The sequence below is a fragment of the Bombina bombina genome, chromosome 8 (assembly GCF_027579735.1).
Source record: "Bombina bombina isolate aBomBom1 chromosome 8, aBomBom1.pri, whole genome shotgun sequence".
NCBI lineage: Eukaryota > Metazoa > Chordata > Amphibia > Anura > Bombinatoridae > Bombina > Bombina bombina.
The window spans coordinates 175,260,181-175,277,138 of NC_069506.1; the positions used below are offsets into that span (position 1 = coordinate 175,260,181).

Consider the following 16,958-nt stretch of genomic DNA (forward strand, 5'->3'; position numbering starts at 1 on the left):
CTACTCTTTTTTGTGAGTCTCCTTTTCTGATTTTGCATCAGGATAAGGCGGTGCTGCGAACTTCTTTTGAATTTTTTACCTAAGGTTGTGAATTCTAACAACATTAGTAGAGAAATTGTGGTTCCTTCATTATGTCCTAATCCTAAGAATTCTAAGGAGAAATCATTGCATTCTTTGGATGCTGTTAGAGCTTTGTAATATTATGTTGAAGCTATTAAGTCTTTCCGAAAGACTTCTAGTCTATTTGTCATCTTTTCCGGTTCTAGAAAAGACCAGAAAGCTTCTGCCATTTCTTTGGCATCTTGGTTGAAATCTTTATTTCATCATGCCTATGTTGAGTCGGGTAACACTCCGCCTCAAAGGATTACAGCTCATTCTACTAGGTTAGTTTCTACTTCCTGGGCGTTTAAGAATGAAGCTTCGGTTGATCAGATTTGCAAAACAGCAACTTGGTCCTCTTTGCATACTTTTACTAACTTCTACCATTTTGATGTGTTTTCTTCTTCTGAAGCAGTTTTTGGTAGAAACGTACTTCAGGCAGTGGTTTCAGTTTGAATCTTCTGCTTATGCTTTTTCATTAAAAATTTTATTCTGGGTGTGGATTATTTTCAGCAGGAACTGGCTGTCTTTATTTTATCCCTCCCTCTCTAGTGACTCTTGTGTGGAAAGATCCACATCTTGGGTAATCATTATCCCATACGTCACTAGCTCATGGACTCTTGCTAATTACATGAAAGAAAACATAATTTATGTAAGAACTTACCTGATAAATTCATTTCTTTCATGTTAGCAAGAGTCCATGAGGCCCGCCCTTTTTCTTTCATGTAATTAGCAAGAGTCCATGAGCTAGTGACGTATGGGATATACATTCCTACCAGGAGGGGCAAAGTTTCCCAAACCTTAAAATGCCTATAAATACACCCCTCACCACACCCACAATTCAGTTTTACAAACTTTACCTCCGATGGAGGTGGTGAAGTAAGTTTGTGCTAGATTCTACGTTGATATGCGCTCCGCAGCAAGTTGGAGCCCGGTTTTCCTCTCAGCGTGCAGTGAATGTCAGAGGGATGTGAGGAGAGTATTGCCTATTTGAATGCAGTGATCTCCTTCTAAGGGGTCTATTTCATAGGTTCTCTGTTATCGGTCGTAGAGATTCATCTCTTACCTCCCTTTTCAGATCGACGATATACTCTTATATATACCATTACCTCTGCTGATTCTCGTTTCAGTACTGGTTTGGCTATCTGCTATATGTAGATGAGTGTCCTGGGGTAAGTAAGTCTTATTTTCTGTGACACTCCTAGCTATGGTTGGGCACTTTGTTTATAAAGTTCTAAATATATGTATTCAAACATTTATTTGCCTTGACTCAGAATGTTCAACTTTCCTTATTTTCAGACAGTCAGTTTCATATTTGGGATAATGCATTTTAATTTAACATATTTTACCTTAAAATTTGACTTTTTCCCTGTGGGCTGTTAGGCTCGCGGGGGCTGAAAATGCTTCATTTTATTGCGTCATTCTTGGCGCGGACTTTTTTGGCGCAAAAATTCTATTTCCGTTTCCGGCGTCATACGTGTCGCCGGAAGTTGCGTCATTCTTTGACGTTATTTTGCGCCAAAGATGTCGGCGTTCCGGATGTGGCGTCATTTTTGGCGCCAAAAGCATTTAGGCGCCAAATAATGTGGGCGTCTTTTTTGGCGCTAAAAAATATGGGCGTCATTTTTGTCTCCACATTATTTAAGTCTCATTATTTATTGCTTCTGGTTGCTAGAAGCTTGTTCACTGGCATTTTTTTCCCATTCCTGAAACTGTCATTTAAGGAATTTGATCAATTTTGCTTTATATGTTTTTTTCTTTTACATATTGCAAGATGTTCCACGTTGCAACTGAGTCAGAAGTTACTACAGGAAAATCACTGCACAGTGCTGGAGCTACCAAGCTAAGTCTGCTATAAACTTTTGGTATCTGTTTCTCCAGCTGTTATTTGTATTGCATGTCATGTCAAACTTATTAATGCAGATAAAATTTCCTTTAGTACTGTTACATTACCTGTTGCTGTTCCGTCAACATCTAATTTTCAGAGTGTTCCTGATAACATAAGAGATTTTATTTATTTTAAATCCATTAAGAAGGCTATGTCTGTTATTTCTCCTTCTAGTATACATAAAAGTCTTTTAAAACTTCTCTTTTTTTCAGATGAATTTTTAAATGAACATCATCATTTTGATGCTGATAAATCTTTGTATTTGTTCAAGATGGAATTTATTCGTTCTTTACTTAAAGAAGTGTTATTTGCATTAGAAATAGAGGATTCTGGTCCTCTTGATACTAAATGTAAACGTTTAAATAAGGTAGTTATTCCAGAAGTGTTTTATCTCCCTGATGCTATTTCTGAAGTAATTTCCAGGGAATGGAATAATTTGGGTAATTTATTTACTCCTTCTAGACGTTTAAGCAAATTATATCCTGTGCCATCTGACAGATTAGAGTTTTTTGGGACAAAAATCCCTAAGGTTATGGGGCTGTCTCTACTCCTGCTAATGTACTACTATTCCTATGGCAGATAGTACTTAATTTAAGGATCCTTTAGATAGGAAAATTGAATCCTTTCTAAGAAAAGCTTACTTATGTTCAGGTAATCTTCTTAGACCTGCTATATTTTTAGCGGATGTTGCTGCAGCTTCAACTTTTTGGTTAGAAGCTTTAGCGCAACAAGTAACAGATCATAATTTTATAGCATTATTATTATTCTATAACATGCTAATATTTTTATTGGTGATACCATCTTTTGATATCATTAGAGTTGATGTCAGGTATATGTCTCTAGCTATTTTAGCTAGAAAAGCTTTATGGATTAAACTTGGAATGCTGACATGTCTTCTAAGTCAACTTTGCTTTCCCTTTCTTTCCAGGGTAAATAATCATTTCGTTCCTTTCCTCACAACAAGGAACAAAAGCCTGATCCTTCATCCTCAGGAGCGGTATCAGTTTGGAAACTATTTCCAGTTTGGAATATATCCGAGCTTTATAGAAACCTATAGCCAGCTCCTAAGTACCTATGAAGGTGCGGCCCTTATTCCAGCTCAGCTGGTATGGGGCAGATTACGTTTTCTTCAAAGAAATTTGGATCAATTCCGTTCTTAATCTCTGGTTTCAGAAACATTGTTTCAGAAAGGTACAGAATTGGCTTCAAGTTAAGGCCTCCTGCTAAGAGATTCTTTTCTTTCCCGTGTCCCAGTTAACACAGCAAGGCTCAGCATTTCTGAAATGTGTTTCAGATCTAGAGTTGGCTGGAGTATTTATGCCAGTTCCAGTTCTGGAACAGGGGCTGGGGTTTTATTTTATCTCTTCATTGTACCAAAGAAGGTCAATTCCTTCAGACCAGTTCTGGATCTATCATTATTGAATCGTTATGTTAGGATACCAACATTCAAGATGGTTACTGTAGGACTATCCTGCCTTTTGTTTAGCAAGGGCATTATATGTCTACAATAGATTTACAGGATGTGTATCTGCATATTCCGATTCATCCAGATTACTTTTAGTGTCTGAGATTCTCTTTTTAGACAAGCATTACCAGTTTTGTGGCTCTACCGTTTGGCCTAGCCTCAGTTCCAAGAATTTTTTTCAAAGGTTCTCGGTGCCCTTCTTTCTGTAATCAGAGAATAGGGTTTTGGTATTTCCTTATTTGGACGATATCTTGGTACTTGCTCAGTCTTCTCATTTTCGTAGAATCTCATACGAATCGACTTGTGTTGTTTCTTCAAGTTCATGGTTGGAGGATCAATTTACCAATCAGTTCATTGATTCCTCAGACAAGGGTAACCTTTTTAGGTTTCTAGATAAATTCAGTGTCTATGACTCTGTCCTTGTCAGACAAGAGAAGTTTAACATTGATATCAGCTTGTCAAAACCTTCAGTCACAATCATTCCCTTTGGTAGCCTTATGCATGGAAATGTTGGGTCTTAGGACTGCCGCATCAGATGCGATCTCCTTTGCTCGTTTTCACATGCGACCTCTTCAGCTCTGTATGCTGAACCAATGGTGCAGGGATTACTCAAAGATATCTCAATTAATATCTTTAAACCGATTTTATGACACTCTCTGACATGGTGGACAGATCACCATCGTTTAGTTCAGGGGGCTTCTTTGTTCTTCCGACCTGGACTATAATCTCAACAGATGCTAGTTTTACAGGTTGGGGAGCTGTGTGGGGGTATCTGACGGCACAAGGGGTTTGGGAATCTCAGGAGGTGAGATTTCCGATCAATATTTTGGAACTCCGTGCAATTTTCAGAGCTCTTCAGTCTTGGCCTCTTCCGAAGAGAGAGTTGTTCATTTGTTTTCAGATAAGACAATGTCACAACTGTGGCATACATCAATCATCAAGGAGGGACTCACAGTCCTCTGGCTATGAAAGAAGTATCTCGAATTTTGGTTTGGGCGGAATCCAGCTCCTGTCTAATCTCTGCGGTTTATATCCCAGGTATGGACAATTGGAAAGCGGATTATCTCAGTCGCCAAACGTTGCATCCGGGCGAATGGTCTCTTCACCCAGAGGTATTTCTTCAGATTGTTCAAATGTGGGAACTTCCAGAAATAGATCTGATGGCTTCTCATCTAAACAAGAAACTTCCCAGGTATCTGTCCAGATCCCGGGATCCCCAGGCGGAGGCAGTGGATGCATTTTCACTTCCTTGGAAGTATCATCCTGCCTATATCTTTCCGCCTCTAGTTCTTCTTCCAAGAGTAATCTCCAAGATTCTGAAGGAATGCTCGTTTGTTCTGCTGGTAGCTCCGGCATGGCCTCACAGGTTTTGGTATGAGGATCTTGTCCGGATGGCCTCTTGCCAACCGTGGACTCTTCCGTTAAGACCAGACCTTTTGTCTCAAGGTCCTTTTTTCCATCAGGATCTGAAATCCTTAAATTTAAAGGTATGGAGATTGAACGCTTGATTCTTGGTCAAAGAGGTTTCTCTGACTCTGTGATTAATACTTTGTTACAGGCTCGTAAATCTGTATCCAGAGAGATATATTATAGAGTCTGGAAGACTTATATTTCTTGGTGTCTTTCTCATCATTTTTCTTGGCATTCTTTTAGAATACCGAGAATATTACAATTTCTTCAGGATGGTTTAGATAAGGGTTTGTCCGCAAGTTCCTTGAAAGGTCAAATCTCTGCTCTTTCTGTTCTTTTTCACAGAAAGATTGCTATTCTTCCTGATATTCATTGTTTTGTACAAGCTTTGGTTCGTATAAAGCCTGTCATTAAGTCAATTTCTCCTCCTTGGAGTTTGAATTTGGTTCTGGGGGCTCTTCAAGCTCCTCCATTTGAACCTATGCATTCATTGGATATTAAATTACTTTCTTGGAAAGTTTTGTTCCTTTTGGCCATCTCTTCTGCCAGAAGAGTTTCTGAATTATCTGCTCTTTCTTGTGAGTCTCCTTTTCTGATTTTTCATCAGGATAAGGCGGTGTTGCGAACTTCTTTTGAATTTTTACCTAAGTTGTGAATTCCAACAACATTAGTAGAGACATTGTGGTTCCTTCATTATGTCCTAATCCTAAGAATTCTAAGGAGAAATCGTTGCATTCTTTGGATGTTATTGGAGCTTTGAAATATTATGTTGAAGCTATTAAGTCTTTCCGAAAGACTTCTGGTTTATTTGTTATCTTTTCCGGTTTTAGAAAGGCCAGAAAACTTCTGCCATTTCTTTGGCATCTTGGTTGAAATCTTTATTTCATCTTGCCTATTTTGAGTCGGGTAAGACTCCGCCTCATAGGATTACAGCTCATTCTACTAGGTCAGTTTCTACTTCCTGGGCGTTTAGGAATGAAGCTTCGGTTGATCAGATTTGCAAAGTGGCAACTTGGTTCTCTTTGCATACTTTTACCAAATTCTACCATTTTGTTGTATTTTCTTCTTCTGAAGCAGTTTTTGGTAGAAAAGTACTTCAGGCAGCGGTTTCAGTTTGAATCTTCTGCTTATGTTTTTCATTAAACTTTATTTTGGGTGTGGATTATTTTCAGCAGGAATTGGCTGTCTTTATTTTATCCCTCCCTCTCTAGTGACTCTTGTGTGGAAAGATCCACATCTTGGGTAGTCATTATCCCATACGTCACTAGCTCATGGACTCTTGCTAATTACATGAAAGAAAACATAATTTATGTAAGAACTTACCTGATAAATTCATTTCTTTCATATTAGCAAGAGTCCATGAGGCCCGCCCTTTTTTGTGGTGGTTATGATTTTTTTGTATAAAGCACAATTATTCCAATTCCTTATTTTATATGCTTTCGCACTTTTTTCTTATCACCCCACTTCTTGGCTATTCGTTAAACTGAATTGTGGGTGTGGTGAGGGGTGTATTTATAGGCATTTTAAGGTTTGGGAAACTTTGCCCCTCCTGGTAGGAATGTATATCCCATACGTCACTAGCTCATGGACTCTTGCTAATATGAAAGAAATGAATTTATCAGGTAAGTTCTTACATAAATTATGTTTTTGTGGTGGTTTTGATTTTTTTGTATAAAGCACAATTATTCCAATTCCTTATTTTATATGCTTTCGCACTTTTTTCTTATCACCCCACTTCTTGGCTATTCGTTAAACTGAATTGTGGGTGTGGTGAGGGGTGTATTTATAGGCATTTTAAGGTTTGGGAAACTTTGCCCCTCCTGGTAGGAATGTATATCCCATACGTCACTAGCTCATGGACTCTTGCTAATATGAAAGAAATGAATTTATCAGGTAAGTTCTTACATAAATTATGTTTTTAAGGTTATATACATTTTTTCACGGCAAAAAAACTTTTTCTGTCCTATCATTTTTTTCAACTTTTTTTTAATCTTTTTTTGTAATTATTTTTTATGAGCCACAATGTGTCTAATGATATATTTTTTTTTTATCTGTTTGATTATCATATAGTATTCATACTACGAACATCTGTTTTTACCTATTAGCATCGCTACTTGATAGCTAATACAATTGTACATTGCTACTAACAAGTATTTGTAACATCCTGTTTGGACCTTAATATTTTTAATCTTTGTATTTGCTATTCCACGTTGTCATATAAACTTTCATTTACATAGAGCTTTACTTCCCACCATTTTATTATCAGCAATTGAACATTTGCACACCTATACATATATTTTTAATAAGTATTCTATTTTATTTATCTATTTTCTCGTTTGTGTTTTTAATTAAATATCATTGGTTTATTGGTGACTTTGCAACAAAAGTATTACCTTACTAAACTCTATGTTATTGGTATTAGTATGGTCATTTTGATTTCCTTTTAAAGACAGTCAGCCGTAGGCGCCACCTCTTACCCCCTCTTTTTCTAGTTTACTTTGGTTGCAAATTTGTGAGATCTTTGCAACTTTAGAGGTTGTCAAATCTGTCGTTTAAAAACAGCCTGATACACACTCCTGTTTTCATAATTTAAGTTTTTACCAGGGACAGAGAATTTGCCCCCTCCATTGCCGGAAATGTTTACTAAGAGACGGACTTTATGGTGTTTTTATGGGTAGTATGTGCTTATTTATTAGTATCATTTTGCGCTTAAGGTGTTGCGTAGAAAGGCTGTAAGTTTTTTTACTTGAGTCTCCAGAAATGTTCTGTAATAGCTTTTATACCTACCTTCCTACTACTGATCACGGCAGTGAGACCGCTTCACGTGCTAGGGTTTAGTTGGACAGAGTAAATCTCCATGTGGTTGTTTGTAGCCTGCTTTAGCTAAATATCCACCATTGTGGGTGGTTTCTATAGCGCCGCTATGTTTATTTCGGGCTAATATGATTTGATGCAATCAGCAGTTGACGGTAAGATTTAGAATCTCTTACATAGAGATTGTATGGGGGGTTTCAATGTTAGAGCCGTTAGGACTGCGTTTTCCCCTGCCTTACGTTTGTCTGTACATGCGGCTCCTCTATTTACTGTAGGGATCCGCTGACTTCAGATATCTCTGACATCTCTATTTGAATGGGGACCGATTGTTTAATTTACACGGGTGGAAACAGAGGGACACGATTTGTATTCAATTGACCCTACTAAACGCAGTGTTAATTGTGACTGTTGTAATTTTGAATACATTATGGCACCTTTGTTGCAAGAAATTTTTATATTGCTGAGTGTGTTCCCTTAGTATTTATTGCCATCCTGTGGCAGTCCTCTGTAAATACATGCTCATTTTTATATTATCATGTATAAGATGTTTCCCTCATCTGAGGAGTACATTTATTTATATTCTTATATTTTTATGGATTTTTAAAGGAACAATTCATATCTTATCCTTTTATATGTGTGCGGGCTAATATGGTTTGTTATCTGAGTAGCCTTATGTTTACAATGTTTTTTTTATTTGTGTACATATTTTTATGTTCTCCTAATTTTATGACAGCTCTCTGAAGGCTCAGTGGAAAGTCACTGAGATACTACATGAGAGCCCAGAGTTCCAGACCTCATGGGGGCATGTCATATCTCCTATAGAAGAATGGAGATACCTTTCCAGAATTTTCACTGGAATTCAGTGTCTTACATTCTGGGGTGAAAGTGGCTGTGACATTTCTGTTGCCCTGATTTAAAACAGGGCTTCTTTTATGTTTCTTCATAAGAAAGGCAATATTTGTTAAATGTCTTGTTCCATGATTGCGAAGTGGTAAACTTTGCTGCCTTCAGAGCTGATGGTCGAGAGGTCAACTCCAGCTGTGACTAGGTGTTCCTCTCAGTGAGTGATTTTTTTCTGATGGATTACAAATAGCCTCGCCTAAATCATGACTTGCAGGCTACCATATTTACGTTTTTGCTTCTTTAGGAGTGATGAACATATCTCAAATATAATTTTTTTATAGGAATACTCTTATTAGAATAATTCACCCATTTGAGTTGATATATTTTCTAATGCCTATGTCTTTTATTGTCTTTAATCTTCTAATAGGTTTGATTTAGGTAGCGTGACCAAGCGGTCTAAGGAGTTGGATTTAGCCTCCAGTCTCTTTGGAGGCATGGGTTCGGATCCCACTGCTACCAGAGTCCAGTTCACCTATGGTGAATGGAAATTGTTTATTTTTCCCTATTGATGATGGCTTGTCTTGCATCTATAGGGTTGTTGGTTCATTTTCCAACTTCTGGGACTAAATGTCCTTTTAGAGTCTGGGTCATTATAGGACTTTAGGGATCTAAGATGATTTTTTATTTTTTTTAATCTTTGTTCCTTTTGTCACGACTGGCTCTCATCCTCTTCTTCCAATCCTTCATAGATGTTCAACAGCCTTGGAATAAGGGTATGCGATCCAAGTAATCTGAGTATTCAGCATAAAGGTCCGCCCCTGATTCAGTCTTGGATCAAGTGGGGGGCAGGTTTCCTTCATTCAGCAGGCTTGGATTTGCGATGTGCTATATCCTTGGTCAAAGGAAGTAGTTTTCTAGGGATACAGGATAGGATCATGTCTTATCCTCCCAGAGGATGATTTCTCAAGTCAAGTTTTTCTGCAAACCAGAAATAGTGTTAAGGATCTCACTTCCTTTGGAGTGATTGTCTGAGACCTTTTCGACCCAAGTCGAAAGTATTGGTCTAATTGTTGTTTCCATGGATGTTATTTCCTTTGCTCATTTCCATCTGAGACCTCTACAATTGTGCATGCTCTGACAATGGAATGGAAACCTCTTGGATCTATCGCTGAGGATAGCGCTTGACTCCTAGCTAGAGACTTTTTAACTTGATGGATTTTGCAGGAGCTTCTATCTCAGGGTACCTGCTTCCTGAAACCATTCTGAGTGATTATCACAGTTTAAGACAGCAATTTTTTTTGGCGTCTACCTGTCATGCTGGGAAGCAGTTTTGGTTTTCCTTGAAGACTCGGGGTCTTTGGACTCGAGGAGTCTTCTCTTCCCATAAACATTCTAGTGTTGAGAGCAATTTCCAATGCTCTAACAGCCTGACTTCAACTATGTTTGGTCCGGTCTATTAGATTCCAATCTGACAACTTCTTTTGGTGGTATACATCAACCACCAGGGAGGAACTCAGAGTTTTTGTTAGCTATGAAGGAGGTGACTCTCCATCAGTAAATTGAATCTCACGATTTTCCTCTTTCTGCCTTCCACATCCCAGGGGTGGTCATCTTGGCAGTGGTTTTTCTGAGCAGGCAGATTTTTCATCCCTGGGAGTGTTTTTTTTTCCACCTGTAAGTATTTGCAATGATAATCCTCAGATGGGAGGTTCCGGAATTAGATCTGATGGCGTAAGTCCTGAACGCCAAGCTTTCAAGGTTTGGTTCAAGATTAAGAGATCCACAAGCCACTCTGATCGTCCTTTTGTGGTGCCTTGGATCTTCTGTATTGCATTCCTCCCCCCCCCCCCTTGTTTGCTCTCCTTCCTCAAGCCTTTTATTGGGTCAAGCAGGAGAGGGCGTCAATGTTTCTAATAGCTCCTGACTGGTCTCGCAGGATCAGATTTGCGGATCTGGGGAAGATGTCATCTTTTCCTCCTTTAGAGTTGGCTTTGAGAAAGAACATTCTACTTCAGGGCCTCTTCCTACTCCCAGATCTGGATTCTATGAAGCTGATTGCTTGGAGATTGCATGTCTAGTCTTGCTAGGCGTGGTTTTTCTAAGGAGGGAATTGTTACCTTGCTTCTGGCTCATAAATCTGTTTCTTGCAGATTTCCCTTAAGGTATGGCGTAAATACCTTTTTATTGGTGTGAATCGAAGGGTCTCTCTTTGAGTACCCCAAAATTTGTCTTTTCTTTGGGATGGCCTGGAGATAGGTTTATCAGTCAGCACTATGTATGGTCAGTTTCTGCACAGTCTATTCTTTACTCTAACATCTGGCAGATCTGCCAGATGTTTTAATCTTTTGTGCTGGCCTTGGTCAGAATCAGGCCTGTATTTAATCCTGTTGCTCCCCCTTCAGCCTTAAAGGGCCATAATACCCAAATGTTGAAACACTTGAAAGTGATGCAGCATAGCTGTAAAAAGCTGACTAGAAAATATCACCTGAACATCTCTATGTAAAAAAGAAAGCTATTTTACCTCAAAAGTTCCTCAGTAGCCACCTCCCATTGTAAAGGATTTTTAAGCAGCATTTTAGTGTGTCTGTCCTGGGACAGCTGAAAGGATGAGCCTCGTGAACTCTCATATTATTTCACCAATCAGGTAAAGGAAGCTTACTATGAAATCTCATGAGAGTTAAGTCAAATCTCATGAGATCACAGTAAGAGTTCATGACCTCAGCACTGCTGATGCTGATTGGCTGCTGTTAATTTTTTCATTTTATTTTTACCTGCAGCTGGGAGCAGGTGAAGTATAACTTTTTACACAGAACTTACTCTGCTGAGCTGAGGAAATTGTGAGGTAAATATCTTCCTTTCTTTCATGTAATTAGCAAGAGTCCATGAGCTAGTGACGTATGGGATATACATTCCTACCAGGAGGGGCAAAGTTTCCCAATCCTCAAAATGCCTATAAATACACCCCTCGCCACACCCACAATTCAGTTTTACAAACTTTGCCTCCCATGGAGGTGGTGAAGTAAGTTTGGGCTAGATTCTACGTTGATATGCGCTTCGCAGCAGGCTGAAGCCCGGTTTTCCTCTGAGTGCAGTGAATATCAGAGAGATGTGAAGAGAGTATTGCCTATTTGAATACAATGGTCTTCCTCTAGGGGATCTATTTCATAGGTTCTCTGTTATCGGTCGTAGAGATTTCTTCTCCTACCTCCCTTTTCAGATCATAGAGATGCTCAGGTGATATTTTCCTGTCAGCTTTTTACAGTTATGCTGCATCAGTTTCAAGTGATTTAGCATATGAGTATTATGTCCCTTTAATCTTGTTCTTAAAGTTTCTGTTGCCAGCTCAGTGTAGGACTATGCATGCAGTTGATATTATCTTGGAAAGTTTTTTTTGTTTTTCCTTGCTGTTTCCTTTTTTCGCAGAGTCTTCGGCTCTGCAGTGTGTTCGGCTCTGCAGTGTGTTCCCCCTTTCCTTCTTTTCAGGCGGATAGAGGGGTTCTTTGTCCTATGGTGGGATTTCTTCCCAGGGTAGTATTGTATCGTTATATCAATCAGGAAATTGTTGTTTCTTCCTTTTTGTTCTAATCCTTCTTCTTAGAAAGAACGCCTGTTGCATAATCTGAATGTTGTGCCTGCTCTAGATTTTGCTTTCCAGCATCTAGGGTTCTTGACAAACATCTGCCCTGTTCATTGTTTGCTTTGGTAAGCATAGGGGTCAGAAGACCTCTTCTACTCTTTTTCTCTGGTTGAGAAGTGTTGTTCGGTTGGCTTATGAGATAGTTGGTCATCAGCCTCCAGAGAAAATTTTGGCTCATTCCACTAGGGCTGTCTCTTCTTTCTGGGCCTTCGGAACTGAGGTTTCTGTTGAACTAATCTGCAAGGCAGCCACTTGGTTCTCATTGGAAAAAGTATGCAAATTCTACAAATTTAGATTTTTTTTGCCTGGACCGAGGTTTCCTTTGGGATTTAAGTTCTTCAAGCGGTGGTGCCCTCTGTTTAGGTCCGCCTGTCTTGTTCTCCCTCCCTTTCATTCTGTGTCCTCTGGCTTGGGTATTGGTTCCCATTAGTAATTGGAATGAAATCGTGGACTCTCCATGCCATAGGAAAGAAAACTAAATGTATGCTTACTTGATAAATTTCTTTCTCTCCGGGCATGGAGAGTCCACGACCCGCCCTTATTTACATTTAAGTCGGCAATTTTTTTTGTTATAAGGCTCGGACACCTCTATACCTTTTTTGTTTTTTCTTCTTTTTCCATTTTCCTTTAGCTGAATAACTGGGGATTATGGGTAAGGGAAGTGACACTTAACAGCTCTTCTGGGGTGCTCTTTGCCTCCTCCTGCTGGCCAGGAGTTGAATATCCCACTAGTAATTGGAATTAAATTGTGGACTCTCCATGCCCGGAAAGAAAGTTATCAAGTAAGCATAAATTTTGTTTTTATTACCCATTCCCCAATTTTGCATAACCAACACGGTTATATTAATATACTTTTTACTTATGTGATTACCTTGTATCTAAGCTTCTTCTGACAGCCCCCTGATCACATGACTTTTTATTATCTATTGACTTGCATTTTAGTCAATTAGTGCTGTGTTGTGCTAACTCTTAAGTAACTTCATGGGTGTGAGTACAATGTTATTTAAATGGCCCACATGAACTAGCAATCTCCTGTTTTGTGAAAAGCAAATAAAAAAGCATGTGATAAGAGGCGGTCTGTAGTGGCTTAGAAACAGGCAGACATTTAGAGATTTTAAAGGAGAAGAATACCGCTGTAAGGCCCAGAGCTAAGACTTGCTAGCAGTGTCAAATCTTCATTTAGTATGTAGTATAGAGATACTTATGCATGCATAGAATAGAGACAGATACTGACTCACATAAAGTCCATAGTCTTCAAAGATGCAAGTAAAATGTAGAATTTATTCCAAATAAAAATATAGATTCAATTACAGACCTGGACATAACAGTACTGTCAGATGTGATAACAGAGAGAGAATACCTCTGACCCTCCTCTTGCGTAACCTGACGCGTTTCGCCAAGACTTTTTCAAAAGTGATGTCAATTGATGTCACCTTTGAAAAAGTCTCGGCGAAACGTGTCAGATGATATAAGAGGAGGGTTAGAGTTATTTATCTCTCTGTTATCACATCTGACAGTACTGATATGTCCTGGTCTGTAATTGAATCTATATTATTTTTACTTGGAATAAATGCTACATTTTACTTGCACCTTTGAAGACTATGGACTTTATGTGAGTCAGTATCTGTCTCTATTCTATATACTAAATGAAGATTTGACACTGCCAGCAAGTCTAAGCTCTGGGCCTTACAGCGGTATTCTTCTCCTTTTATGTACTATATGCAAACATACATATGAATACATACAATTTTATTAGGAGATGAAATGTATCTACATTGTTTTTTTCATTAATATACCTAAAGTAACGCAATAATTATGTATGTGAACAAGCTGGATCTGTTGTGTATTGCAAACTAAAATCAGTTTGAATTTAACAGGAAAATTCAGAAGATGATAAGAAAATCCGAGGCAGGTCCACAGACAGTGAAGTTAGTCAGGTGGGTAAAACATTTTTCTAGGGAACATGTGTGTGAATTGTATATCATTAAGGCGCTAAAGTTTTTTTTTTTTTTTAATGTTTAATACAAGTTTAATGGGTTAAATTATTTTTGCACGAAAATGTTAAATTTAACCCTCAAATCAAATGCTTGTTTTTTGGGGGTTTTTTTGGGGGGGTTCCCTCATCTGATAATCTTAGAATTCATAGCTGTCAGCTAAGGTTTGATGGACATAAAAGCTTTGCCATAAGAAAGAGAGAAAAAATAGAAATTCTTTATCAAAATGAGTATGAATGACATTATTTGTTTTCGATCTAAAAATGAATATACTGTTTTCAAGGGTAATTATTAAAGGGACATTAAACGCTAAATAAATGCTTGATAGAATAATACATTCAAAGAAAAGATTAGTCTGAGAATAACATGTAGATGTATTTTTAAAAGTTTAATTAGCTGTTTAAATATTGACAAAATAAGTGTAAAGTTTTAGTGTCTCTAAAACAATGGGAGCTGCCATGTTGTAACTTAGGTTACTTTCTCTGCTGTGGCTAATTAGGGACAGTTATAAATAGGTCACTAGAGTGTGCAGCCAATGGATGTGTGGAATATAACAGTGTTCTGCACTTCCAATTCTAACTGGAACTGAAAATCTCACAATTTCAGAATGGAATTGCAGGAAAAGGGGACAAAAAAAAAATAATGAAAGTATATTGCAGACCTTTTCTCCAACATAGGTGTGTCCGGTCCACGGCGTCATCCTTACTTGTGGGATATTCTCCTCCCCAACAGGAAATGGCAAAGAGCCCAGCAAAGCTGGTCACATGATCCCTCCTAGGCTCCGCCTTCCCCAGTCATTCTCTTTGCCGTTGTACAGGCAACATCTCCACGGAGATGGCTTAGAGTTTTTTAGTGTTTAACTGTAGTTTTTATTATTCAATCAAGAGTTTGTTATTTTAAAATAGTGCTGGTATGTACTATTTACTCTGAAACAGAAAAGAGATGAAGATTTCTGTTTGTAAGAGGAAAATGATTTTAGCAGCCGTTACTAAAATCGATGGCTGTTCCACACAGGACTGTTGAGAGGAATTAACTTCAGTTGGGGGAACAGTGAGCAGACTTTTGCTGCTTGAGGTATGACACATTCTAACAAGACGATGTAATGCTGGAAGCTGTCATTTTCCCTATGGGATCCGGTAAGCCATTTTTATTACAGAAAGAAAAAAAGGGCTTCACAAGGGCTTTTTAAGACTGTAGACATTTTCTGGGCTAAATCGATTTATATATAAACATATTTTATACTCCATAGCCTTGAGGAATTATTTTAATCTTGGGAATTTTGTAAAATAACCGGCAGGCACTGTATTGGACACCTTATTCTCTAGGGGCTTTCCCTAATCATAGGCAGAGTCTCAGTTTCGCGCCTGTATTGCGCACTTGTTTTTGAGAAGCATGACATGCAGATGCATGTGTGAGGAGCTCTGATACATAGAAAAGACTTTCTGAAGGCGTCATTTGGTATCGTATTCCCCTTTGGGCTTGGTTGGGTCTCAGCAAAGCAGATACCAGGGACTGTAAAGGGGTTAAATATAAAAACGGCTCCGGTTCCGTTATTTTAAGGGTTAAAGCTTCCAAATTTGGTGTGCAATACTTTTAAGGCTTTAAGACACTGTGGTGAAATTTTGGTGTATTTTGAACAATTCCTTCATACTTTTTCGCAATTGCAGTAATAAAGTGTGTTCAGTTTAAAATTTAAAGTGACAGTAACGGTTTATTTTAAAACGTTTTTTGTACTTTGTTTTCAAGTTTTTGCCTGTTTAACATGTCTGAACTACCAGATAGACTGTGTTCTGAATGTGGGGAAGCCAAGGTTCCTTCTCATTTAAATAGATGTGATTTATGTGACACAAAATTTAGAGAAAATGATGCCCAAGATGATTCCTCAAGTGAGGGGAGTAAGCATGGTACTGCATCATCCCCTCCTTCGTCTACACCAGTCTACACCAGTCTTGCCCACACAGGAGGCCCCTAGTACATCTAGCGCGCCAATACTCCTTACTATGCAACAATTAACGGCTGTAATGGATAATTCTATCAAAAACATTTTAGCCAAAATGCCCACTTATCAGCGAAAGCGCGGCTGCTCTGTTTTAGAAAATACTGAAGAGCATGAGGACGCTGATGATATTGGTTCTGAAGGGCCCCTACACCAGTCTGAGGGGGCCAGGGAGGTTTTGTCTGAGGGAGAAATTTCAGATTCAGGGAAAATTTCTCAACAAGCTGAACCTGATGTGATTACATTTAAATTTAAATTGGAACATCTCCGCGCTCTGCTTAAGGAGGTGTTATCCACTCTGGATGATTGTGAGAATTTGGTCATTCCAGAGAAACTATGTAAAATGGACAAGTTCCTAGAGGTCCCGGGGCCCCCCGAAGCTTTTCCTATACCCAAGCGGGTGGCGGACATTGTAAATAAAGAATGGGAAAGGCCCGGTATACCTTTCGTCCCTCCCCCCATATTCAAAAAATTGTTTCCTATGGTCGACCCCAGAAAGGACTTATGGCAGACAGTCCCCAAGGTCGAGGGGGCGGTTTCTACTCTAAACAAACGCACCACTATACCCATAGAAGATAGTTGTGCTTTCAAAGATCCTATGGATAAAAAATTAGAAGGTTTGCTTAAAAAGATGTTTGTTCAGCAAGGTTACCTTCTACAACCAATTTCATGCATTGTTCCTGTCACTACAGCCGCGTGTTTCTGGTTCGATGAGCTAGAAAAGGCGCTCAATAATAATTCTTCTTCTTATGAGGAGATTATGGACAGAATTCGTGCTCTCAAATTGGCTAATTCTTTCGCCCTAGACGCCA

General features: G+C 38.7%; 1 protein-coding gene across 2 annotated transcripts in view; it reads left to right on the top strand.

Annotated features, from left to right (window-relative positions):
* CNOT3 (CCR4-NOT transcription complex subunit 3) overlaps window positions 1–16,958 on the top strand; it is a 181,024-nt gene that overhangs the window by 85,005 nt on the left and 79,061 nt on the right. For both annotated transcript variants that reach the window (XM_053690725.1, XM_053690726.1), the window contains exon 4: window positions 14,034–14,093. In XM_053690725.1, the coding sequence (XP_053546700.1) occupies window positions 14,034–14,093 (60 nt within the window). The remainder of the gene's footprint in view (window positions 1–14,033; window positions 14,094–16,958) is intronic.